We start from the raw sequence: 26,723 nt of genomic DNA on the forward strand, positions 1-26,723 counted from the left end.
GGCCTTGCAATGTCATGAAACAGCTTTTCCTGACAGTAGATGGGGGGGTATTCTTTCAACACCGCTGAGAGAAAAAAAGATACCTTCATCCATGTCAAAAATGTGTAAGGTTTTTATAATTAACCCTGAGCAGCACTGGCTACTAGCTAATACACCTGTTAACCCTTCTGGTTTGGTCTTAACCTTAAAAATGGAGGCCCTCAAGAAATATTGTTGGTGCACAATATGAATGACAGAGATACCAAGCTATTCAAAGTCAATTATTACATTGATGAATAATCTGCAAATGGATAAAATTTCATACCACTGGCAAGCTATCAAGAATAGCACCCCCCCTCCTCCTCCTCGATTCAGCCTGGGCTGGTAACCCCAAGGTATCATAAGCAATCTACAAGCAACTTTTACCACAATCAATGTGGAAGTGCATGAGTCAACTGGCAAGGGACTGCACAAAATTGGTCTACATGGGTGGTCAGGAAGAAATCTCATTTTAAAAATGAATTGTTTACTGGAGTTCGCCAGACAACACCAGGGTGAAGAACAAGACAAATTAAACAATTTCCTCTGGATAGATAAGTCAAATGAGGTGTTTGGTCCCAATGCCAGACATGTTTGGCAAACCACATAGCCTTTGAACAGAAAAAACAACAACTGTAAAGCATTGTGGAGGAGGCGTTATGCTTTGGTGTTGCTTTGTGGCCTCAGGGCCTGGCATGCTTGCCATTATTTAGTTCACCATGAATTCCCCATTGTACAAGATAACAATATAAGCCAATGTGAGGCCATTTTTCAAAAAGCTGAATAATAAATAATCTTTCAACAGATGTAACAACTGTGGCCTTCATGTGGATAAATGGCAATGGCCTAAATTAGCCATATAGCCTGTAAAAATAATCAACTATGGCGTCAATGCCCATGTTTTGGGATAACCTATGTATCCTTCCTTCCGTCCTTGAAAACATCAATGACAAAAGGAATAAATGAACTACTAGCCAAGTCATTTGATAAGTTAACATTTGTCTAAAATCCCTGAATCACAACCAAAATCACTTTAAATTGCTAAACAAATGTACACAGAATCTTTCTTGGTGTAATGATGCTGCTAGTGGTAGACAACATAAAAGGCCAGAATGTACAAAACACACAAAGGTCACATACAATTACATACATAAAATGTATGGTGATCACAAGGTGATGACATTGGCGGTATATTGTACGGCCTTAAAGCTTCAGTATTGTACATCCAGTTGCAGAGAAATGAGCAGAATTTTGAGTGCAGCTAGTTTACAGTTTGCTATGGGGAGCAGTCTTAGTCTTTGAGGGACAGATGGCCGGTTGACCAAGGTCATTGCACTGGAAAGAAACTGTTCAGGTGGGAGGATTATTTTGTATGCCTGTCAGAGGAGAAGTTCTGGAACAGAGGGAGATCGGGGGAAGAGGAGTAAGTTACCTTTTCTGTAAGCATCTTTGCCCCGGAAATACTTCCACATTCCTCATCTGCATTAGTGAGCACTGGCTGTGTCCTTTATACGTTTCTTAATTCTTGAATTCCAACATAAGTACACCTCATTTTACCTAATGAAGTACTGATTAGGTGATTACCTGAACCAAATCTAATTTCACAAGGAAAAGTATAAAAACCACTGCTGTGGTCATCACTATCTAGGACCAGCTGGGTGGCGAAAACAGTGCATTGGTGACAGCAAAGCTACAGACTGGCAGAGGACGTAAATGACTGTCCACTGACCGAGATGACCGTCAACTCATTCAAATCTCACTCAAACGTAGGATGACATCAAGTGAGCTTCAAAAAGAATGGCAAACAGCAGCTGGGGTGAAGTGCATGGCAAGGATGGTTTGAAACAGGCTCCTATGGTCAGGGCTGAAGTTGTGCAAAGCTAGAAAAAAGCCCTTCATCAATGAGAAGCAAAGTGCCAGGCTGAAATTTGCAAAAGACCAGAAGGATTGGAATGGAGTAAGGTCATCTTCTCTGATGAAGCACATTTTCAGCTTTGCCCAACACCTGGTTGTCTAATGGTAAATACAGAGACCTTGAGAGGCCTACAAGCCACAGTGTCTCGCACCCACTGTGAAATTTGGTGGCGGATCGGTGATGATCTGGGGATGCTGTGGCAGATTTCCTTTGTGAAGGACACATGAATCAAGCCAAGTACAAGGTTATCCTGGAAGAACCCCTGCTTCCTTCTGCTCTGACAATGTTCCCCAACTCTGAGAATTGTTTTTTTCCAGCAGGAAAATGCTCCATGCCACACAGCCAGGTCAATCAAGGTGTGGATGGAGGACCACCAGATCAAGACCCTGTCATGGCCAGCCCAATCTCTAGACCTGAACCCCATTGAATACCTCTGGAATTTGATCATTTGGAAGATGATCGAATTCGATCAAACAAAGCAGAGCTACTTCAATTGTTGTGCCAGGAGTGGCATAAAGTCACCTAACAGCAATGTGACAGACTGGTGGAGAGCATGCCAAGACACATGAAAGCTGTGATTCAAAATCATGGTTACTCCACCAAATATTGATTTCTGAACTCTTCCTAAGTTAAAACATTAGTGTTTTGTTGTTGAAAAATGTATATGAATTTGTTTACTTTGGATTATTTGAGGTCTGAAAACAATGCATATTGTTTGGGTTATTTTGACCAGTTGTTGTTTTCTACAATTAAATACTCTAAATTACAATATTTTTTATTTGCAATTTTGGAGAGTAATGTTGTCAGTAGTTTATAGAATAAAAAACATTTTCATTTTACTCAAACACATCCCTATGAATAGCAAAACCAGAGAAACTGATAATTTTGCAGTGGTCTCTTAATTTTTTCCAGATCTGTATATATAACTAAGTCACATAGGCTAGTATTTTAATGAAGGCTAGCTTGTTATTAACAACACGAAGGGATGAGGATACAATAGGAAAGTAATCATAATTTAAAATAGTGAACAGATCAATCTTAGTCTTTTAATCAAAATGTATCGCCTACACACAAACAAGTAGGACTATATATTATTAGCTTATACGACAACGATTTAGTAAAGCATTTATGATACACTATCGGCTGCCAAGGAAATCAAATGTTCAGAATGTTTAAACAATATTTTGCCTATAGATTGTGTTCGATAAAATAGTATGCTAAATGTATTTGCTTGGAATTAAATTAAAATTCAAATAAAAAAGCCTTATCAACATGCATCCAAAAAGGAACTAAAATGTCATTATTTTAATGAGCTAGGCCTACATGTAAAGAAATAGTGCTCGGCATTTAACTAGGGTATACATTGCGCATATTGGCTGTAAGAAATAAAATATAAAATGTACTTTAAATGAAATAACGTTATGCTAAATTTCTGTCCATAGAACTTGGAATTCACTTTTAGTAACACGAGTTTGGCGTGAGTCTGTGGCTTCGGGTTCAATGTGCAGGGCCAGGACAACCTCTCCCTGAACATAAGGAGAACAAGAGATTATGTTTGACTTAAGGAAGCAGAGAAGGAAACACCCTGATCGATCGGGCTGCAGTATGAACAGTCAGATGTTTTAATTTCCTGGGTGTCCACATAACCAATGATTTACCATACACCATCAATACGACTGGTGCACAGTGTTGTCAAGAAGGAACAATAGCAGCTCTACTCAATAAGGTGACTAAAGACATTTGGCATGCTGCTTGCTGTGCCCCAACCCATCCTAGGACACCTATACAAAACTATGCTGGACAAAATGACTCATTTTTAGGGCCACTCTCACCTTACCCAACGCGTGGCTGGTGTGCGAGGGGGGACTGTACCAAAGCATAGGGTAGTTCTATGAGGCTGAGACATTCCCTTAAGCTTTCAGACTGCTGAACACCTGACTCAGATTGAATAGGCACAAAAACTCACTCCATGCAATTACCCAAACAAACATAACAGACATATATTCTGACTCGGCGTAAATAGTTGTGTATTTACTATATACTATAAAGTCATTACCGCTGTTGTATTTTGGGGGGGGTAATGTATATATATATATATATTTTTAATGTCTAGTTGGAATATGCAGGTATGAATTTTGATGTGCAGCGGTATGTACGCTATGCATTTGCCACGTCACTTTTGAAATCGTTTAATGTAGTATATGCAAACTTTGTAAACCTGAAACTTCTACGAAAAGAAAGCACACCTTTATCTATGTCCGTTGCTCCACATCGATTCTCGTCAACTAGATGGGTCATGACAACCACCCTATGAACATTTTGGTCCAGGCGCCACATGACAAAACATGAAGACCAGATCACTACCTCTCTTATTAAAAGTTACATATACTTTATTAAAGTATTTTAAAAGTGATTTTCAAAATGCTTTCCTCCACGTTTTCTGGTCCTGTCTTAGCATAATGCACGTCATTTCTGTAAAGAGATAGCACACGCCTTGTTTTTTATTTCGTTAATTTAAAGTGGCACTGTGTAACATCCTGCCCTTTAAACAATAACACAACTTGTCTCCTCCTCGTCTTCCCTTATCGAACGAGACCAGTATAGTCCAGGGTGGTTTGGTTGGGAAGAATAGTAGCTTACTGTGAGTGTCGAAAGCAAGTATGGGGGATTACAAATCAATGCAAACCGATAGATGGTCCGACGAGAAAGTTAAAATGGGGAAAATGTCAGTCACTCTGATTAATTTTGTGGAAAATTATTATTTGAAACATGAACTTAAACCGCTAATTGCATATTTCTACTGGTAATTTTTGCTTGTTTTAATGCTAGTAGCAAAGTACAAATCTTTTATATCGCCCATTTAAAATCCCTATTTATTATTTTATCAGTACCATAATGCCATCTGCTGGTTATTGGGTGACATCATTTCTGGACTACAACTTCCATCATACTCGATTAGTTCCGTGATGAGATTGAACGTTCTAGTAGGCACTTTAAGAATAGAAACGACTGGAGAACATTGCAAAACAGCAAAAGGCAACATATTATAAAAATGATTTGGTTTGAAGGCTCTATTCCAGCAGCCATTATTTCCGCCAAACAACAAAGCTCAATCTTCGTCGTCGTAATTACAGGTAATCTCTTATCTGTTAACGTTAGCTAGTCAGTATTAGCAAAGGTTGCTAGCTAGCTAATGACGTTTTTACATACAGTACAGTAGTACCGTGGCTAGCTACTAACCAGTTGAATGATTCGGTATTTGGTTACCTTACAGTGCATGTCAGAAGCCAATAGCCAGGTAGTTATTTAGTAAACGGCAGAAGTCGGAAATGAAACATGCCCTGTCATTGTCAGACAACTATGTGAATAGATAGTAATGGATGTCAACAAAATGAATTTGAACAAGCTGTCGTAATGTCATTAGCTACACGTAGCTGGCTATCTTGTCAAAAAGAAAAGGAATGACAGCTTAAATGCCAAATCTCACTTAATGTTTTTTTTTCATGCGACTAACTGTCTAGCTTGCCTATTATTTTGGCGCTAGCTGTTACTACTTTAGTAACTGTTTTGCTTGTTTGTTTCCGCTCTGTTTACATTCAACCAGATGTTCACCAGGCATTATCCATAATGGCGGCTTTCACCCAACATGCGTGTGTTGTAGGCTCTGCGTCTGCATGGAATGTGTAAGTGATTGTTCACCAGCTCTGAATCTGACATTCTTGCCCTCTAACCAGGCGACGATGAGGTGTCAGCACAAATGATGTCCAGTTGGGAGGACGGCAGAGTTGCTGAGGCCTCCCACAGCTGCTGTGTTGCAATCAAGGTCGACGCCAAAAGGTAACCTAGCTGAGTCCTAAATACTGTGGATACAAGGCACAGCCTTTCCTTCCCTCACTTTCAAATTGAAATGTAAGTGTTACTGGTTTTCTTTTCTTGCAGCGAGACATGCACTCAGTTCTCCCAAATCTGTATCCTTTGTCTCTATTGGGTTTGTATCACCCCAGATCAGGTAAATAATCAAACCTGATTTGATTATTTACCAAACTTTGTCTTCCAACCCTTAAAATGAATCTATTATTATCTATAATTATTATGTGGTTGAACAATGTTGGTTGGCCCTTAACCTCCCTGAACCAGACCCAGTTGTCTGCATTCCGTCCAGTTTCTTCATCGGAGAGAATGGAATCCCCCTGGAAGTAGTTGCCGGGGGCATATCTGCAGAGGAACTCATGAAAAGAATCTACAAAGTCAAACAGGTGGTGTAACTATTAAAAAAATTAAATACAAAAAGCAACAGAAAACACTTATACAGCTGCTGTTTAATAGATCACAAGAACACTAGGTTATAAAACACATGGTATCACACTTAAAACCCATCTCCTGGGTCTTGCAGATGCATGCTCAGCAAATAACAGGTGTGGTGGCGCCCATGGAGGCTTCAGAGCCAGCCCCAGCCCAGCCCCATCTACCCCCACAGGATCTCCATCCCAACCACACGCCACCAGCAGAAGCAAACCGGCCAGAAGCGTCAGCCACATCTAAAGGTGAGTTTGTGTGAGGAGCAGCTCTGGACAGAATGACCATCAATGGTTCCGCTTCATAACAATGCGACAAAATACAGTTGAGCTACAGTATTTGAACGGCTGTTTATGTTACTCGACATGTCCTGTGAATGATAAACTGTAAACTTAAATTGAAACACCGGTAACGGTTGCTGTGCCGTGCCGATGGCTCCACCCAGAATGCCTGTCTAGGTCAGCGGATGAAAACGGAGCCTCTGCCTCAGTGGTCGTGACCCCCGGGGAGGACAGGAGTGCATCATCCGACGACACGTCAACCAGCTCTCAGCCTGACGAAGGTCTCAACGCCAAGGTGGAGAGGTAGAATTGACACAAACCTGACCGTGTGTCTGTGGCGTGCCAAGGTTGAGCAGGGTTACAGCCCAGGGCTGTAAAATGCTTACATTACCAGCTTCTCAACACGAATGGTTGAATATCAAATGAATATTCCCGAAATGACTTTGAAAAACCAATAACACAAAAGGTGTGGAGAGGGTCGAAGCGTGCTGTAACTTCGCTAACTGAATCCTTGTCTTTTTATAGGTTGACCAAGAAACTGGAGGAAAGACGGGAGCAGAAAAAGAAAATAGAGGAGGAGGTACAGAGTAACTGTAGACATTGGTGTCCTATACTGACACTTCTATTGTAGCTCTATTAATAACAGATTAATAATCTAAATGGCGCTTAACGCCAAGCTCGGTTGTTGTCCGTCGTGAGGACTGCCCAGTAATACACCTGTGTACCTGCATGTATATCTGTGTGATGACGCTCAGTGTGAAATCAAGAAGGAGATGGAGAGGAGGAAGATGGGGAAGGAGATGCTGGACTTCAAGAGGAAGAATGAGGATGAGAAGACCAAACGGATAATGGAGGAGAGGAACAAGGAGAAAGCTGAGGAAAAGGCTGCCAGGGAGCGCGTCAAAGCACAGATTGCTCTGGTAAACAGACCAATCACACAGTCAGCTCTCCGCTTCCAGACCTGACACACGTCCACATAAACGAATCCCTTGTCGGGGCCCTGATTGAACTTTCACTCATTTAATATTCTCTAGTAGCATGAGTGAGCGCAGCATGGTTTGATGATGAAATAGCCACATAATGTTGTTTGTTGTTCTGGGAGGAGTATAGCGGCTGGCTGATTTGAGTTTGCTCCCACAGGACCGGGCTGACAGAGCTGCCCGCTATGCCAATAACCAAGAGGAGGTGGAGGCAGCCAGGTTAGCAGCTCTACAGGCCAGACAGGCGGAGGTTAAGAAGGAGAGCTCGCCCCGGGAGAGGAGGTATGGGGATTCACTGCAGTCACAGGGCTGGGATGGAAAATCTCTGTTCATCACTTCTTTTTTTTTTTCATCACTCTGTTCATCATTGTGATCAGTTTAATCCTAGGTTGACATTTAAAAAAAGCCTTTTTGTTCTCCAGTGCCATAGCCAGAATACAGTTCCGTCTTCCAGATGGTTCTTCCTTCACCAACCAGTTCCCTTCGGAGGCCAGGCTGCAGGATGCTCGGCAGTTTGCTGTCAATGTAAGTTATTACATTTACAACTCAATTTCATATATATATATATATATATATATATATATATATATATATATATATATATAAAACTGTGATATTAAATATCGTAACGTCAGGCATCACTAAAGAGTTTTTCCCCCTTTCAGGAAGTTGGAAACCGCTACGGCAACTTCTCCCTGGCCACCATGTTCCCCCGCAGGGAGTTTACAGCTGACGACATGGACAAGACGCTGCGGGAGCTAGAGCTGGCCCCCAGTGCCTCCATAGTGCTGCTGCCTGTAAGGACCTCCTTTCCCTGGCTAATATTATTGACTAATAGGTCTACTTCTGGCTCTCATTTTATTTTAATTTTTTTAAACCTTACTGATCCCTTGCAGCAAACGGGACGGCCTAGCAACACTGTAGTGCAGTCGTCATCCGGAGGGGGAATTTGGGCAGTACTAGGCACCATTCTCTACCCCCTGCTGGCTGTGTGGAGGTTCCTGAGCGGCTTTCTCTTCTCCAGCCCCCCTAGCACCGGAGCAGCAGGCCCCAGGGGTCTAGCCCAGCGGCCTGACACCGCCTCAGCCTCCTCCTCTGGCGAACCGAAGAGGTGAGTGGCCCCGTTCTTCTGCCAAGGTCCCGTCGAGGTACCCATGACAGTTTTGTTTTGGTCAACAGTCATGTTCAAAAGTAGTTGTTTTAGACTGTACAATTTGAGTTGGAGCTTAAGTTAGTCTTCTGGATTAAACACTAACTGCATATTATCAAATGAGATTGATCTCATCAAGATTGGTGGTCAGATATCATATTGGCCACTTGTAACAGGTCATTGTCTGCTACATACAGTACAACCCTTGAAAAGTAATGCCTTTATATATGGAAGTCTGGTCGTCATGTAACCTAATTGAACAAAACTCAAAAAGATGCTCAAAGTTTAAATATAGAGGGTAACATCTGGGGATCAACAAACCTGTCTTGCTAAAATCAGTGTCAAATTGCATTTCCCAACTATCAAAAACTGGGAGGTCAAAAAAGTATACATTCACCAGAGTTAAGAACAAGCCTCCTGGAGCAACGTGCTCTGGACACAAGAATCGAAGGAGGACCACAATGCCAAATAAACAGACATTACCAACTGTTATGCATGGTAGAGGAGGCTTTACTATTTTGGAATGCTATGCTCCCTCAGGGCCTGCTTCACATTATTGAGTCAACAATAGATAATAAAAACAGTAGGCAGGCTGATGTCATGGAGCCCCATCAATCAGAATAGAGCAATTTGACAGGCATCTTACCCTGGGACCTGTTCTAAACAGTCTACAATACAAACACATGGTAGAGGTGGCATTTCAGTTCTTATAACAGTTACCAATGTAACTAGAGAATCATTAAATAACCAATGTCATGAATAGCATAATCCATAAAATGTCTGTACTGCAAATGTAGATTTCTTTATTTCCAAAGATAACAGTTAACTGTGATTTTTAGATTATAACACATGTATTGTATATACCTATGAATATTATAATTTTATTTCATTGTAGAAATCACTATTTTAGTAACATTATGCTAAACGGAGTAAGCTAGCTAACTGAATTTGGTATGCTAACAATAGCATAGGAATTGGAGGACAGAAATAAGTGTAAAACAAGACCACTTTTTGTGGACAAAGTCTTCGCAACATCGCCATCTGCTGATTATATACAGAAAAATAGGCCTTATTTCACATACGTTGTGTGCAACATTGATTAATAATTTACTGTAGCAAGCTAGCTGAGCGTGTTAATTTATACAACTGAGTAAAGTTACGTGGCTCAACAGCTACGGATTAGCTTTCTTGTTCATTGATTAAAAACATGCTGTATTAACATACTTTACTTTATCATAGACTTTTACACTTATGCATGAACAATGTTTCCCACCTCCTGTATATCATTCATCCTTTTCTGGACCACATTACTGCTGCACAAAATACCACCATGACTAGTGTTAAGTGGCTTGACTTTTCCAAACTGGTCACAGGTAGGATGGCGGAGCTATTTAGACGTGAGAACTATAATGTCCCATCTATGCTTTATATCTATTGAGTCAAATAGGAATTCCACCTTGTACCAGAGAATATTTAGAATAGGATGCAAGGCCATCTGTCAAATACATTAGCAAATACACAACAGAATGGCAAGATAAAATACATTATATAATTGAAGCAGTTCTGTATGGGAGAGTTGGCAAAAAATGATTGACGTAAAAGACTGACAGTGGCCAACATTGTTATTTCTGCCAAAGTGTGCAACACCAGCTGTTAAAGTTGGGGGTGTACATTTTTTCATACATTTTTTTATTTGGTTAGCTTTATTTCTCAAGTGTTAACTTTAAGCACTGCACTACTATGTAACTGAGAAGGGTGCACCAACATACATTAAGTGGTTTAATATAGAATCATTAAATAACATCAGTTGGGTTGTCGTAAATCCTTGACAGGTTGTTTTCCATCCCCTCTCAGAGAAACCCTCCGCAAACGCACTCTGGAGAAGCAACCTGCAGACTTCAAAAGAGACGGCAAGATCCACAGGCTACGGAATCATGAAGACAGCGAGGATGAAAACAACACTTGGAACGGCAACTCTACCCAGCAAATGTAATGCAATAACACTGGTGGTTTTTCCTCTCTCTTCTCTCTGACTTGGTGAGTTTACCGAGTGTGTTTCAGTCAGTCTGAAGGAAAATGTTGAAAATAGGGCTATAATGTTTCTGTTTTATATTTCTTTTGTCCAATCCTGTACTCTGCTCCTTACCTGCATGGGTAGATGTAATGAAATTAACCCCTGACCGTTGGGCTTGGAAAAAAAACAAAAAAAAACTTTGTGTTGAAAGTGTTACTTGATTGATTCAGCCTTTTACAGAATAAAACCAGCCAGGTTCAGTATCCTGGCATGTGTGCTGATTACAAAGGGTGAAGAGATGTTGATTTGAAGTCCTCTTCTAAATGATGTTAACAGTTGCATTTGAGAATAAAATACATTTGTATTTTAAATCCGTGACCCAGGGCACAACCCTGTTTAATGATGAGGGCTCTGGTCTGGCGGGGGGGGGGGGGGGGGGGGGCTCTACATGTAGCTGTGTTTTATACAAGGCTGAGGCCCCCTTGGCATAGACAGTAGAATGTGTTGTTTCTACTAATAGTTGAACATGAGAAACCACTGTACTGCTCTCATTCAACTGAGAATAAAAATACATGTTTTTCAATAAACAACCTTTTGGACGGCTCAACTTTTTTCTTCGGCTGGTTTAAGATTAACTAAAACATCAGTAGCCCAGTGATATAATTAAATCAAGTCTTTATTACTTCAGATTGTGCAAAATACACACACACGCAACAGTATGCCATAACTCAAGTTTTTACTCCAGATAGAGGAGACCTTAGGATCTGTTGATGGCTGTGGAACAGTGGAAAAAAACACCAATAACAGAACAGCCTGAATTCTTAGGTGCATGGATTCTACAAGATGATTTCCCACAGGTTTTAAGTCCATGTTCATGATCATTTTGCTTTACCTAATTGCTGTCAATTGAAACATGACATGTGACCAGGTGATGTTTATTGCATGCCCCCTGAAGCCTCTGCTTGTTTTAAGCTGACAGTAGTGGAACCTTGTCTTTAAGGAGTTGCAAGTTGGGCAGTACTGCAATGCTGTTTTTCACACCCCTTTTTCTGAGATAATGGAACTGGTGCACCACCGATGGCACAGTCACCCCATTTAACACATGCTAACACTCAGTAACACAATGCCTCAATGCTCGTTCACCATTTTCACAAGCAGTGCATCATATCCCTGAGTTGGTCTAGTATGGTTGGTCAGTATTGCTTAGTCTCAATCCCTAAAGGATGGCTCCATTGTACTGTAATAAGGCGCTCGTTTAAGACATTACTGAGGTTTTAACATTTGCATTATTTAGGAAAGAATTGTCACATTTGGCTTTGAGAGGCAACACAGTACACATCTTTACAGGGTCTGGCATTATCTGTGCAAGATAATGCCATCTTGCACAGAGACCATCTCTTCCATCTGTCAGGCAGTCTTGAAGATGATGAGGTAGTCTGGATAGGCCCCAGCATCACAGAACACCACATAGATGAAGGGATTCTGCAGATTATCAACAGCACAGTCAAACAGCCCCTGGCTGATGTCAGTGGGGTTCAGGGGGTTGGGCTCCTTCATCCCTTTCACCCCCAGACAGGGTTTACCCACCAGGACCCTGGCACGGTACATGTACTTCTGCCCACTGGCATCCTGGCTGGAGTAAGTGTCGTGGCACGAGTACCACATCTCTTTGGCAAAGTAGGTCCCATCTCCGTAAACAGTAGCTGACAAAAAAAGAATAATAGAGAAACTGAACGGATTAAAGAAAATCATTGTGTTGAAGATGTAATCTTTGACAATTTACTTACAGCAAGAGACCCATTGATGTGGTCAAATTATTTTCAGGAATTGTTTCCAATGACTATCGGCACGGATAAGACAGTGTATGAGCATAAGAATGTTACTTACCATTTCTCCCACAGAAGCTCCTGTTGAACCCACAGGTGTTGATTTTCTGACAGATTTCTTTGGTTGTGCCATGGTAAAGGTTCAGCTCATTCTTGTTTTTAGGATACTTCTTATCCAACGCCTGTTTCTTCACTGCATACCTCTGCCACTGATCCTTGCTCTGAATCCTCTGGATCTGCAGATCAACCATTAGAAATACTGAGTGAGAAAAGCAACCCATTTTACTTGTGGTTGTATATAAATCTCAGTGATTGTTCATTTACCTGGACAATGTTAATGGTTGGTTTTGTATTAGTATGTGGGTTCTTGGAGGTTGCGACCAAGTCCTTCTCTATGCTTTGGTACTCAGCTGAGGTGGGATCCAGTGTGACCATGTCCAAGTCCTTGTTATCCATTGGGGACCAGTTGGGTGGGAACTGAATGACAGCTGGAAAAACAGAGGAGAAACAACAAACAAATCAGTTTGTTGTGGTGACATGTTGTACACTTTACAGGTGCTGGTCATAAAATTAGAATATCATCAAAAAGTTGATTTATTTCAGTAATTCCATTCAAAAAGTGAAACTTGTATATTATATTCATTCATTACACAAAGACTGATATATTTCAAATGTATATTTCTTTTAATTGTGATGATTATAACTGACAAATAATGAAAATCCCAAATTCAGTATCTCAGAAAATTAGAACATTACTTAAGACCAATACAAAAAAATGATTTTTAGAAATGTTGGCCAACTGAAAAGTATGAACATGAACAGCACTCAATACTTAGTTGGGGCTCCTTTTGCCTGAATTACTGCAGCAATGCGGCGTGGCATAGAATCTATCAGTCTGTGGCACTGCTCAGGTGTTATGAGAGCCCAGGTTGCTCTGATAGTGGCCTTCAGCTCTTCTGCATTGTTGGGTCTGGCGTATCGCATCTTCCTCTTCACAATATCCCATAGATATTCTATAGGGTTAAGGTCAGGCGAGTTTGCTGGCCAATTAAGAACAGTGATACCATGGTCCTTAAACCAGGTACTGGTAGTTTCAACACTGTGTACAGGTGCCAAGTCCTGTTGGAAAATAAAATCTGCATCTCCATAAAGTTGGTCAGCAGCAAGAAGCATGAAGTGCTCTAAAACTTCCTGGTAGACGGCTGTGTTGACCTTGGACCTCAGAAAACACAGTGGACCAACACCAGCAGATGACATGTCACCCCAAACCATCACTGACTGTGGAAACTTTACACTGGACTTCAAACGTGGATTCTGTGCCTCTCCTCTCTTCCTCCAGACTCTGGGACCTTGATTTCCAAAGGAAATGCAAAATGTACTCTCATCAGAGAACATAACTCAGCAGCAGTCCAGTCCTTTTTGTCTTTAGCCCAGGCGAGACGCTTCTGACGCTGTGTCTTGTTCAAGAGTGGCTTGACACAAGGAATGTGACAGCTGAAACCCATGTCTTGTATACATCTGTGCGTGGTGGTTCTTGAAGCACTGACTCCCGCTGCAGTCCACTCTTTGTGAATCTCCCCCACATTGTTGAATGGGTTTTGTTTCACAATCCTCTCCAGGGTGCAGTTTTCCCTATTGCTTGTACACTTTTTTTCTACCACATCTTTTCCTTCCCTTCACCTCTCTATTAATGTGCTTGGACACAGAGCTCTGTGAACAGCCAGCCTCTTTAGCTATGACCGTTTGTGTCTTGCCCTCCTTGTGCAAGGTGTCAATGGTCTTCTTTTGGACATGTCAAGTCAGCAGTCTTCCCCATGATTGTGTTGCCTACAGAACTCGACTGAAAGACCATTTAAAGGCCTTTGCAGGTGTTTTTGGTTATTAGTTGATTAGAGTGTGGCACCAGGTGTCTTCAATATTGAACCTTTTCACAATATTAAAATTTCAGAGATACTGAATTTGGGTTTTTCATTAGTTGTCAGTTATAATCTTCAAAATAAAAATAAATAAACACTTGAAATATATCAGTCTGTGTGGAATGAATGTATACATTATACAAGTTTCACTTTTTGAATGGAATTACTGAAATAAATAAAATTAGAATATCAAAAAGTTCATGACCAGCACCTGTATATACTATAAAACATTTTTTTTACTTCACTCTGAAGGAGTTATCCTACTCAAACATCAGTAAGGCATTACCTGTGTCAGAGTCGATGACGAGGACCCTTCTGATTTTGGTGACTGTTCCTTTGCTGTCAGTCTGTTTCATGTTTTTCAGGTCCACTGTGAATTTCTCTCCCTGTTTACTATATATAAAAGTCTTGTTTTTTACATGGAAAGCCATCTCCAGGTCATAGTTAAGGCTTTGGTCCAGCTCTACCCAGGTCTGTCCCTCCCACGTCTTCCAGCGCACCGTCTCCCTCATTCTCTTCTCCTCACTCTCCCGACTCTTCCGGTCCCTCGCCTCCTGCAGGTAGTCCTTGATCTGGAGGATGGAGTAGAGAACGTCGTCTTTCTTCCCAGAGACGGTCAACTTATCCGGGGAGGCCACCTGGATTCGAACCTGCTCCTTCCGGCTCAGGGCCACTATGGCCTTTTTCTGCGGCTCCAGGAGGAATGACAGGTGACTGGAGGGAAGGTCCTGGCTGATGCACTCCTCAGAGATCAGGTCGTCCAGGAGCTTCTTCACCTGGGCGAGGCTGGCTGGGGACAGCCCGTAAACCTCAGCCTCCATCCCAGGGAATTCTACCTCTGCACAGGCACCAGCCAAACAAAGGGCTGATTTGGTAGGGCTGGGCTGGGGTTGTGTGGTTGGTTTGGATAACTTACTGGCTGTGGTGTAAGTAGACACATACATATGACGTATGAGAAATAGTCACAGCTATACCTGCTAACCTGCATAATTGGGTTTTTTAAACACATAGTGATTCATGAAGACACGGCATCTACTGACCAACGGGCTTGGGCTTCACCTTCTTGATCTTGCTCAGAATGTCTTCAAAGTCCTTCATCATTTTGGTTTGGAATACAACAATGTGAATGGTTTTAACTGAGGGGGTTCGGATTGTTAATAGTAAGTCATATACTGCAGCCATCATTGCTTCTCCGACCTGTGCTGCTCCCAAGTTACCTGCACCTGTATGGGATCACATATCTACCACGTCAGAACTGAATACGAAGTAGTTCATGTCTAGTACATCTGTTTACCAGTATAGTACATGCATAGCAAGTAAAATGTCATTATTAGAGTTATGACTAGGTGTATGACAAATTTCTCAGGTCAACTTTCTCATTTATGTAAGTAAGGTCTTTTTTCAACTGTGCACATCTACAGGCAGTTATGTATTGCTTTGCATAAAATGCACTATTTCGGCATTAACAGAGTAACAAGTTCTGGAGAAGACAGAAGTCACATAAATGTATTAGTCCCAAATCGCTTGGTTACAGAACTCCTTTCATGGTTACATTTTTTGCAAGGAAAATGTCTAGAAGACCCGCTGGTCTTCATAGTTCTGTAGATGTGACTTTGGCACCAGAGATGCATACAAATTTGTTCAGTCATAAGCTGTCGTTTTCTTGGGAAGTCTATTAAAGGCAAAAGGAGGGCAAAGACTGCAGTGGATATTTAGTATAGCTACCTGTACCAAGTGCTGGAAAAGACACTGACTGAATTTTCTTGTCCTCACACATCTTCAACACCTTCAGCATGGAGCTGGTGATGTCCTTCTCCTTGGTCTGCCCCACCATGTGAATGATGTTCTTGGTTGGGAGGTTCCCAGGTGCAGTCATGACAACCCCATCACTGGGTTGCATACCTTTGGTCAGATAGCAAGCATGTATAATTTCATGTCTAATTTAGCACAATCCCTGGACCTCAGAACATGTTGGAAATAATGGGAAAGAAAGAAAACTGTTACCCAGCGCATTGCACTCATCCACAACAGTCTGTCCAGCTGCTTTGAGAATGGCCCCAGACACACCTTCAAAGACAGCAACAAAGAAAATGCCATTTTTACCCGACCTTTATAATGCAGGACCATCTCGCTGATCTATGCATGGTGTATATTAATGTTTAGGTATTTTGTCCAAGCTGTAATGTCAGTCGTGATTGTAAAAAAGTGAAAAGGTTTGCTTTGCCCGGTGACAAAGAGGGAACTCACCTGTATTTAAATTGAGGGTTGTGTTGGTGCTGCTTACAATGGCGTCTGTGGTCTCCTGGGTAATGTCACCACATACCACCTTGACCTTCACTGGCCCAATGACTGCTTCAGTGGGATTTCCTGGATAAAGAGAAACAGAGAAAAGATAAGCGGCAGACACCTAGCAGAACACAGCTCTAATGGATTGGACTGGTACGAACCCGTCTGAACACTGTCATCTTCATCAGATTTCATGTCCAACCAATCACTGTCATCTTCCTCACTGTAAAGATCGTCGTCATCGTCGCAGTCGTCTACAGACTGGTATAGAAACACAACAACAATTGCTTTTCATTGGTAAAGAAAGACCATGATGCAAATATGAAGGAAAAAAGGCATTTTGTTAAGTCTGTACCGTCAGTCTTGTCTTCCACTGGTCGAACCCTTTCTGAAACTCCTGCATGATGTTTTCTTGGGCGATGACTAAGTAGATCAGTTTGAGGACAGAGGAGGTACACTGGGACAGATGATTCTGGATGCCCTGAAGGATGGCTCCAACAGAGTCTGTGCCATTAAGCCCACCCCCACCTACAATGGGAGCAATACAAAACTGACCTACAGCAGTGGAAAACTAGGTTTTCAAACGTGACAAATGAAACTGTCAGTGCGTATAGAGTCTACAAAAAATATTTGTTCTAGCTTTTTCCATTCAATAACAAACAAACTGTTGCTTACCAGTGCCCACGGCCGGGAAGGACAAGGTGGTGATCTGTTTGTCCTCGCAGCACTCCAGGACCTTGGTAACTCGTAGGGTAGCATCAGCCACAGAGTGGGGCCCCAGCATGTGCAGGATGAAGTCACACTGAAGGAGCCCTCCACTGGTCACTCCTGGGGCATTACCTGTCAGAGGACCTGGAGACCGAAAGCAAACAATTGTCAGGGTGACTGGCTGTGATACACCGCAGAAGCTCCTTTAAAGAAAAATAAATTGGTAGAATAGTGACTCACAAATTGTCTTGCATTCCTGCTCAACTTGGCTCCCGGCTGCTTTGATAATAGCTGCACTAACTCCTAAAAGGAATATTCGTGAAATTCAGTAATATATTCTGTTGTGTGCTAACAAATAACCATTTCCTGTTTTTTGGTTTCACTATACAAACCAGCTGTTAAGTCGATAGTAGAGTTGGTGGTGTTCACAATGCCTCTCACGGTTTCTTGAGTGATATTGCCTTTCTTCACTTCAATTGTGACACCATGGATCCTAACTAGCAGATGGAAAAAGTAAGATTTTCACACACATTATTGTGATTAGGAAATCCATTCACGTGTGGTAACTAGACACCATGAATTCAAAAAAAATTTAATAAAAGGACAAAAACATATCAAATTCAAACCTTGATGTGAGGGAAGATTGGACCGAGTTGGTGAAGTAGATGCAGCCTTTGCCTAGACACAACCCAGGAACTAGAGTCATTACAACCTTCACACCAATAAAATAACTGTACGTTGAGCCTTAGTAGCATTAAAAATACCTGCTGGATTTTGTGTGGGGCTAGAGTCCTCTTGTTTAAGTAATCCCTCATGGAGTCAAATATATTCTGCTCAAAGGCCACTATGGTGATGAGTTGGACACTGGATGAGGTCACCTGTGACAAGTGGCTCTCCACTCCTTTTAGTATGGCTTCAATGGAGTCATTGGGTCCAATTCCACCTTTCCCTAAAGCACAACAGACATTTGAAAATGAATACTTTTACCGATAAACGAATACAAATGACACTTGAATGTAAGGTGTGGTATAACACCTGGATTTAGTTCAATCACCTGTGCCAATAGCTGGGACAGACACTGTGGCTGCCTTGCTTGTCTCACACAGCTCAAGGATCGTCCTGATGGAGGTGGTGATATCTGACGTCCTTTTGGTCCCAACCATGTGCATTATGTTTTTACAGTTTAGGGTCCCCCCACGTGTTGTCTTAACACCACCAGCCTTTAGGGGACCTAGGAAAATGGAGACAAAAATTCACTATTGTGGGATTGACAACTCGTTGCAAGCTGAAAACTGTAGGAAGTGATTTTAAAACCCAAGGTTTTATAAGTAATTATTTGTATTATACAGGTGCATCTCAAAAAATAAGTAATTATGGTTTCGAAGCTGACATAAGGCAACTTGAACCTTCAGCTCCTTCCACACATTTTCTATGGGATTAAGGTCCCTTTGATGCAGTGAAATTGTTCTGTCCCCTTAGCAGAAAAACACCCCCAAAGCATAATGTTTCCACCTCCATGTTTGACGGTGGGGATGGTGTTCTTGGGGTCATAGGCAGCATTCCTCCTCCTCCTCCAAACACGGCGAGTTGAGTTGATGCCAAAGAGCTCGATTTTGGTCTCATCTGACCACAACACTTTCACCCAGTTATCCTCTGAATCATTCAGATGTTCACTGGAAAACTTCAGACAGGCCTGTAAATTTGCTTTCTTGAGCAGGGGGACCTTGCGGGTGCTGCAGGCATAATGCGTTACCAATTGTTTTCTTGGTGACAATGGTCCCAGCTGCCTTGAGATCATTGACAAGATCCTCCCGTGTAGTTCTGGGCGTATTCCTCACAGTTCTCATTATAATTGCAACTCCACGTGGTGAGATCTTGCATGAAGCCCCAGACCGAGGGAGATTGACAGTTATTTTGTGTTTCTTCCATTTGCGGAAAATCACACCAACTGTTGTCACCTTCTCACCAAGCTGCTTGGCGATGGTCTTGTAGCCCATTCCAGCCTTGTGTAGGTCTACAATCCTGTCCCTGACATCCTTGGACAGCTCTTTGGTCTTGGCCATGGTGGAGAGTTTGGAATCTGATTGATTGATTGCTTCTGTGGACAGGTGTCTTTTATACAGGTAACAAACGGAGGTTAGGAACACTCCCTAATCCCAGCTCGTTACCTGTATAAAAGTCACCTGGGAGCCAGAAATCTTTCTGATTGAGAGGGGATCAAATACTTATTTCATTGTTTTTCTGGATTTATTTGTTATTATTCTGTCTCTCACTGTTCAAGTAAACCTACCATTAAAATTATAGACTGATCATTTCAAACATACAAAATAAGCAGGAGATCAAATACTACTACCCCCCCCCCCCCCCCCATTAACTTTAAGACTTTTTTCAGAAATTTCAGAAATGTTGACAAGAGAAGAGTCTAATCTGCTAATTAACTCCCTGAGTCTTCAATTTCTCAGTCTGAAAGGTGGACATCAGGGCACCGTTGAAGGCTCTCACAGTTATAATGAGTGCCACTTTCATCCCAAAGGTTGTGTTCAGTACACACAACCGCAATCACAGGGAAGACGGCTGACTTGACCGTTGTCCGGAAGACACTCACTGACATCCTCCACGAGGAGGGTAAGCCACAGAAGGTCACTGCTGAAAGGGCTAGCTGTTTGCTGAATCAAAGCATATTCATGGAAAGTTGACTGGAAGTGAAGTGTTGTAAGAAAAGGTTCACAAGCAACAGGTATGATCGCAGCCTTGAGGATTGTCAAGCAAAGTCGATTCAAGAACTTGTGGGAGCTTCACAAGGAGTGGACTGAGGCTGGAGTCCGTGCATCAAGTGCCACCATGCACAGACGTGTCCAGGAAATGGGCTACAAGTCTTGCATTCCTAGGGTCAAGCCACTCATGAACCAGAGACAACGTCAGAAGCATTTCACCTGGGAGAAGGAGAAAAAGAACTGGACCGTTGCTCAGTAGTCCAAAGTCCTCTCTTCACATTTGGAAAATCTAGGTCCCAGAGTCTGGAGGAAGAGTGGAGAGGCACAGAATCCAAGTTACTTGAAGTCCAGTGTGAAGTTTCCACAGTCTGATTATTTAGGGTGCCATGTCATCTGCTGGAGTTGGTTCACCGTGTTTTATCAAGTCCAGAGGCAATGCAGCCGTCTACCAGGAGATTTTAGAGCACTTCATGCTTCCCTCTGCTGACAAGCTTTGTGGAGATGCCGATTTCCTTATCCAGCAGGACTTGGCACCTGCCCACAGTGCCAAAACAACTGGTTTGCTGCCCATTGTATTACTGTGCTTGACTGGCCAGCCAACTCGCTTGACCTGAACCCCTTAGAGAATCTATGGGGTATTGTCAAGAGGATAATGAGATACACCAGACCAAACAACACAGACGAGCTGAAGGCCGCTATCAAAGCAACTTTGGCTTCCATAACACCTCAGCAGCGCCACAGGCTGATTGCCTCCATGCCACAACGCATTGATGCAGTAATTCGTGCAAACAGAGCCCCGACCATGTATTGAGTGCATAAATTAACATACTTCGAAAACCTTGGTGTTTTGACTTAATTAGCTGATTAGAGCTCTTCTGAGTTCAACATTTGTGTATTATAAATGTTATTCTAATATTTTGAGATACTGGATTTTTGTTTTCCATGAGCTGTAAGCTGTAATCATCAAGATTTAAACAAAAAAGGCTTGAAATGTTTCACTTCATGTGTAATTAATCTCGAATTTAGGAAGGTGTCACTCTATGATTTTAATTATGGGGGGGGGGGGACCTTTTCTACAATATTCAGATGTTTTTCCTGTAGTAGGGTGAACTCAAGTTCTTGATGGAAACAGATCTGTTGTAACACCAGGTCTATAAAGGAGAGAACGAGCAGTCATCCCAGTTGGCTCCAGCCAGCATGGTAACTTTAATGTTTCACGGAGTGTTACATATCTTCCACTGTCATGTATTTATATAGTGGTGTGTTGAAATCACGACATGGGTATTGATAATGAATGCAGCCATTTTGGTTTTTCAGTTGCTTTGGAAGTTCTGCTCCATGAAGTTATATCCCATATAAGGGTGACATCTCATTCTTTCCTTCAAAATCAGGGTTAAAATAGTAACCTTTACCACTATAAATAAAGGTTAAATAAAAAAGGTATACTATACCAAGTAATTGTACTATGGTTTTGCATTCATCCACTACAGATTTCCCAGCTGCTTTCAGAAGGGCTCCAGACACACCTGCCAGACATTAATAATAACCCCCCAAAAAATTTAATTACACCTCAAAATACACATCAAAATACTGTCTGAATAATGGGTGTAACTGGAAACACAGAAGACAAAACAACTTACCAGAGAATAAATCAAGATTATTGTTGTTGGAATTCACTATCACATCCACTGTCTCTTTGGTGATGTCTCCCTTCTTCAGGATTACAGAGACTCCACCAATAGTCACTTATTAGAAAAAATTCTGAGTGAGCACAGGGCAAGCTATACTAATCAATATTAATCTTCATAATCTTGTTTGATGACTGAGCCAGTTTTACCTGCTATGGTTGATGTTGGTGTGTTATTTGAGGCAGTGCTTGAAGTTGTGTTTGTTGCTGTGATTCGCTGATAACCCTGCTCAAAAAAATACAACAAGCAGTTTAACTTTCGTCTTAACTACCTTTTTCATCCCTTTCCCCATTTCATCACATCCAATTGAATCTACAGGGGCTGTCTCATCCAACAGCTCCAACAGTTGGCCAATAAGCAAGCAGCGTAATCAAGACTAACCTAGCCTGTTGGTGTAACGAGAAAGCGACTTAAGCTGCTGTGCCACCTGAGGCAAGGTGTCATCTTAAATGGAAATACTTCACAATACCTACACTATTTCATGCATAATTACACCCATGAATGTGCCGAAGATTGACTTGACATGTTAACTATGCATAGCCAGGTGTAAACAAAAATTCCAGTTCAACTGGATTACTTTGGGATCAAATCTGGAGAAGAACACATACCTCTCCTTCAATGGCTGACTGGAACTCCTCCACTGTTTTAGCATCAGAGTCTATCACGAAAATATTCCTGAGGTGTTTGGGTTTCTGTTTAAGGAACTCAGTGACTCCCTCAATAACTGCCGAACAGCATTCTGTGACAGAAAAACCGAAGGTGCCGCACCCAATCACCGGCATCCATATGGACACGCACCTCTTGATGTCTGCGTTCAGTAAACTGTCCCGGACCGCCGAGTGCAGATAGATTTTGTTCAGACGGCCGGCGTCCTTCCCACACACTGGAATCACAGCATAAATAAGCTGCTGAGCTCCAAGGGTGCCTGTGTTGGACAAGACAACATCTCCTGCCTGTAGGGTCTGCCTCTCTTTCAGGAATTTATCACACACCTTTTTGATCTCAGGTCCACCAATCTGAAGGAACTGCTTAGCAATCGGCGTATCAAAGGACAGACTTCTGCTTATGGGGCAGATCAAAGCGTCTGCAGCGTTTTGGGAGATGTTACCCTGACCAACAGTTAAAGTGATACATTCTATGTTGTAGCTGTATTTCTGACATTGGATAGTCCTTAGCGCTGATAGGTAGAGCTTACAACCGAAATCCTTGGCCTTAGTCTGCAGTGCCACTTCGTTCTTCTCCAGGACTTTGGACTCACCAGCTTTGGAGTATTTGTGTTTCTCCATTATTATTGTACTGACCTTCTGTTTCACCTTATCTACAGCCATCCTAATTTTATCACTTGCTGCAGTGATCTTCAGGCAAGGGGAACCTTGTGTTTCGCAAGGCAATATTGTCATGCTCAAATCCTTGATTTCAGGAACCTCCAAGAGGTTCATGCAAGAGGTCACAAACTCAACTTCCTGCACGGATTTGAGAGGGACATCCTCCGTTTCTGGCTTCTTGTTGTCCAGGTATCCCCTCAACTTCCCCGCCACGTCTGCCACCACACTGGAGAATCCACACACTCCAATATGTTCCTGTGATTCTACAATGCTGACATTGTGATTGTTCTTTGTGACTTGAAGCTCGACTCGGAGTGCATTTAAAAACTCTGTCCATTGTTCGCCATTGGTCACATGGGCTTGGTCTGGTGCGAGTTTGATAACTTCCTCTTTGATGACCTCATGTAGTTTGTCTTCAGCTCTCTGGATGTCAGCTCTTTCTGCCAGGATGTGGACAGAATCATTACCATGGAGTAGCACAGATGATATATGGTTCTGGGCAAAGTGATTCCTCTCAAACTTCTTCAGGTCTATCGACTTCAAGAACTCTACCACAGGCACTGATATATCAAGGAGTTTGGATTCAACATTCCCCATGGCCTGTTTGATGGCACCTTCTGCTGTGCTAACCTTGTTCTCCAAACCCTTGAGGTAGATGATGAAACTTTCTGTGTCTTCAGAAAATTCTACATCGACTAGTTTACCAGAGACGAGATTAGAAATGAAATCAAGTTCCTCCTTGGAGTTTAGTGTGATCTTTCTTACTACAGTATTCCTTTCGGTCTCAAGCTCCTCACTGACCTTCTTTATCATTTGCTCAATCTTGTTCACAATCATCTTCACCTCATTCTGCACACCTACTACCACTATCTTAACAGTTCTTGAATTGTAAGAGACACTGGCATCAGAGGAGTTGAGGGCAAGACAACTCCTACCAACCCTATTCCAAACGTCCTCCTCTGTGAGCAGTTGAACCTCCTTGTATTTTTCTAGCAAGGTCAGAGCCTCTCGTTGAGCATTTCTTTTCCATTTAGGGCCCAATCTGAGCATACCCAAAGAATCCTTTTGTAGGGTCATTTCCAGCTCCATCTGAGGGGGTTCTGTGGTCATGTTGAGGAAGACACTTGCATGAACCTTATTGAGTCCATCTGTTAAATAATGCTTATGGCTCTTCTCACTGTTAATGAAGTCAATAAGTGCTGAACTGAGTGGAAGGGCTAAATTGGTGGTAATGTCAGAGAGGACCCTTTGCCCAGTCAATGCTTTCTGCAGACCAGGGTAGAACAGTACAGCAACGAGGTCAACCCCACTAAAACAGTGCTTGTGTTCCACCACCTGGTAGGCAACTGAAAATAGGGAACATGATAAAATGAATAACAGAAAACTTAAGATTCATACTTAATTTCTCCATGCATATAAATTGTTTTACAATGGACATTGCAATTTAATCTATAATGTTAGACATACACCTGTGGATGTGACTGCTTAAGTTGCAGTGTTTCAAATTGTATTAGGCATCAGCTAATCGTACTTCGTATTATCATTGAAATATAGCCTACCATTCAAATCTTCAAAGGTGATGACCATGCTTTTGCCCTTGGTAACCCATATCTGGGACTTGATTTCTCCTCCTTTGCTCCTTTTGCTAGAGAAGTAGAGATTGAGGACCTCGTCCACATTTCCTTTGATTTTGCTCATCTCTCCCTGGACAAGAACAGAATCGGTCAGCTCTAAACGACACGCTCCGATCTCGATGTCCTGGAACCTCTTTGATGAGCACTTCCTTAGGAAGGACTGTATGTCTGCCAAACATAAAAGATGAATAGTTTAGTATTTTGTGTTTTTTTTGTCATTGAATGGTTTAACTGTAAAGATAGTGTATGAAGGTTTTTTGAACTATCTTTGGACCCACCAATTTCCTGTTTGAAGGTGACCACTACCCTATCTCCATCATCCAGGGCCTCCCAGACATGTTCAGCCCCTTGGCTGCAGCTGCTGATGAACAAAGAGATGATGTTGCAGTCGCAGTTGTCATTAAAACCGGTCAGGATGGCACGCTTATTGTCCAGTTTCCCTTTTAAAGCGGTCTCACGGTACACCTCCACAGAAATGCCAAACTGGTGCTCCTTTTTGGAAAGGATGTTCTCTGCATCTAAAATGGTACAGTACTTATCAATGAGTCTGATTTTCCCAGCAGACAAAAAATAAACATATAATATTCACTGGATAATAGGTAGATGACACGTAGATGAATTAATGTAATAAAGTATCCAAGCAGCAGATATTGTGTTTGTGAGCGTAGGAATGAGGAAGGAGTGATGAAGGAATAATTTCCCTGCTGAGATGAGTCAGGTCATTTTATAGTCTAAACAATGTTCTCTCTGAATGACACCAAGATATTAAACATTATGTAGTTGCACCAGTGTTTGTCTTTACAAGGACAAAGTTTAAATTTGCACTGATTACAGAAAGAAATCTAAATGCATTGTCAGGCCTACACAATCTCACCCGACTGGCAGGACAGTTTAAGGATCCAGCAGTTTTTTCCAAGTTTGTTAAGGCTGATTCCTTCTTCTGTTGAATCAAACTGGTCGAAATACAATTGAATGATGTCTTTTTTAAGTTCCTTGGTGGTTTTGACAAGCAGCGACAGTGTATCTGCTTTTATATTCTGTTCTTTCACAACTGGAATAAAAAAAAAACATCTCAGACACCTGTTATTTGTCTGTTGATTTAATAAAATGTATATATTCTTTTATTACATGATTGGATATCAGTCTTACCTTCTTGACCCTCTGGGTGCTACATAATACACAGAGAAAAACACATTAGGGGGCAACTCGTCTCAAAACGGTAATGCTTTACATTCAAGTCTATCTTGATACTTAATATACACATATATAAATCACCTTCTCTTCAGTGTTGAATGGAGTCTTTCCAACAATAAGAACTCTCTCTTTTGTAGGTCGGGGAAAAAGAGGTGGTTTAACTTTCTTCACGGCTGTTTCACCACCATTCTCCTTCAGTTTCACATGAAGCTCAACAACCCCTAGGGGTTCCTTAAAATCTATTTTATGGCATTTTCTTTGCAACACCTTTTGTAGAGCTGGTAGAGGGTGGGTGAAAGACCAACATTAGGCATGCTCATAATCACTTAAAATCTCTTACAGAACTAAATCTACCGTGTTCTCCTTGGTGCTCTAGCTATATAGTCTAACATTACCATTCAACATCGACTATTCACAAGCATGGTGTAAATAGTTTCGTAAAGACAATTACGCATAAGTATTAATACCTGTATCATCAAGGTAAACGAGCAAGGCCTTCCTTTTGTCCCCAGGGTAATCTTGGATTTGCAATATCTCTCCTCCAGACCTCCTTTTGTTTTTGAAGTACAAATCCAACTTGGGTTTGATTGTGTCTATGTCGTCAGGCAGGCCTTCCAAAACCAGCGTTTTCTCCGTCATTATTAGACTTTGAAAGAACTACTTTGAAGGAAGCATCACATTGTGATTCAAATCTCACAGAAAATGTGTTTGTTGCGAGTTCAGCTCTCAGTCTAATAATGATTGTGTAATTGCAAAAACATATTTATTTTTCGGTGTC

At 41.8% G+C, this 26,723-nt stretch overlaps 2 protein-coding genes across 4 annotated transcripts; one reads left to right on the plus strand and one right to left on the minus strand.

The window, feature by feature from the left end:
• The first annotated feature begins 4,875 nt into the window (after positions 1 to 4,875).
• On the plus strand, positions 4,876 to 11,261 carry ubxn4 (UBX domain protein 4). 2 transcript variants are annotated; one of them, XM_010879926.5, is made up of 13 exons: positions 4,876 to 5,067; positions 5,668 to 5,770; positions 5,873 to 5,901; positions 6,071 to 6,189; positions 6,327 to 6,477; positions 6,675 to 6,813; positions 7,036 to 7,090; positions 7,266 to 7,430; positions 7,651 to 7,772; positions 7,913 to 8,015; positions 8,156 to 8,287; positions 8,387 to 8,601; positions 10,495 to 11,261. In XM_010879926.5, exons 1-13 carry the CDS (start codon positions 4,986 to 4,988, stop codon positions 10,631 to 10,633), a joined length of 1,554 nt encoding a protein of 517 aa, XP_010878228.2. In that variant the 5' UTR covers positions 4,876 to 4,985; the 3' UTR covers positions 10,634 to 11,261. The 2 variants fall into 2 exon arrangements, with proteins under 2 accessions (XP_010878228.2, XP_010878229.2); XM_010879927.5 differs by having other exon boundaries at positions 7,278 to 7,430.
• Positions 11,262 to 11,312: 51 nt separating this feature from the next.
• On the minus strand, positions 11,313 to 26,718 carry parp14rs3 (poly(ADP-ribose) polymerase family member 14-related sequence 3). 2 transcript variants are annotated; one of them, XM_010879929.5, is made up of 26 exons: positions 26,413 to 26,717; positions 26,027 to 26,223; positions 25,901 to 25,919; positions 25,626 to 25,802; positions 25,030 to 25,269; positions 24,677 to 24,919; positions 22,401 to 24,463; positions 21,942 to 22,017; positions 21,745 to 21,849; positions 21,556 to 21,630; positions 18,445 to 18,621; positions 18,155 to 18,339; positions 18,017 to 18,068; positions 17,783 to 17,887; positions 17,631 to 17,693; positions 17,358 to 17,534; positions 17,038 to 17,210; positions 16,844 to 16,943; positions 16,644 to 16,763; positions 16,401 to 16,463; positions 16,122 to 16,298; positions 15,437 to 15,619; positions 14,683 to 15,315; positions 12,805 to 12,968; positions 12,542 to 12,716; positions 11,313 to 12,357 (listed from the first exon to the last, which is right to left on the minus strand). In XM_010879929.5, exons 1-26 carry the CDS (start codon positions 26,582 to 26,584, stop codon positions 12,062 to 12,064), a joined length of 6,210 nt encoding a protein of 2,069 aa, XP_010878231.4. In that variant the 5' UTR covers positions 26,585 to 26,717; the 3' UTR covers positions 11,313 to 12,061. The 2 variants fall into 2 exon arrangements, with proteins under 2 accessions (XP_010878231.4, XP_034142622.1); XM_034286731.1 differs by lacking the exon at positions 21,556 to 21,630 and having other exon boundaries at positions 26,413 to 26,718.
• Positions 26,719 to 26,723: the final 5 nt, after the last annotated feature.

The sequence above is a fragment of the Esox lucius genome, chromosome 16 (assembly GCF_011004845.1).
Source record: "Esox lucius isolate fEsoLuc1 chromosome 16, fEsoLuc1.pri, whole genome shotgun sequence".
Lineage (NCBI taxonomy): Eukaryota > Metazoa > Chordata > Actinopteri > Esociformes > Esocidae > Esox > Esox lucius.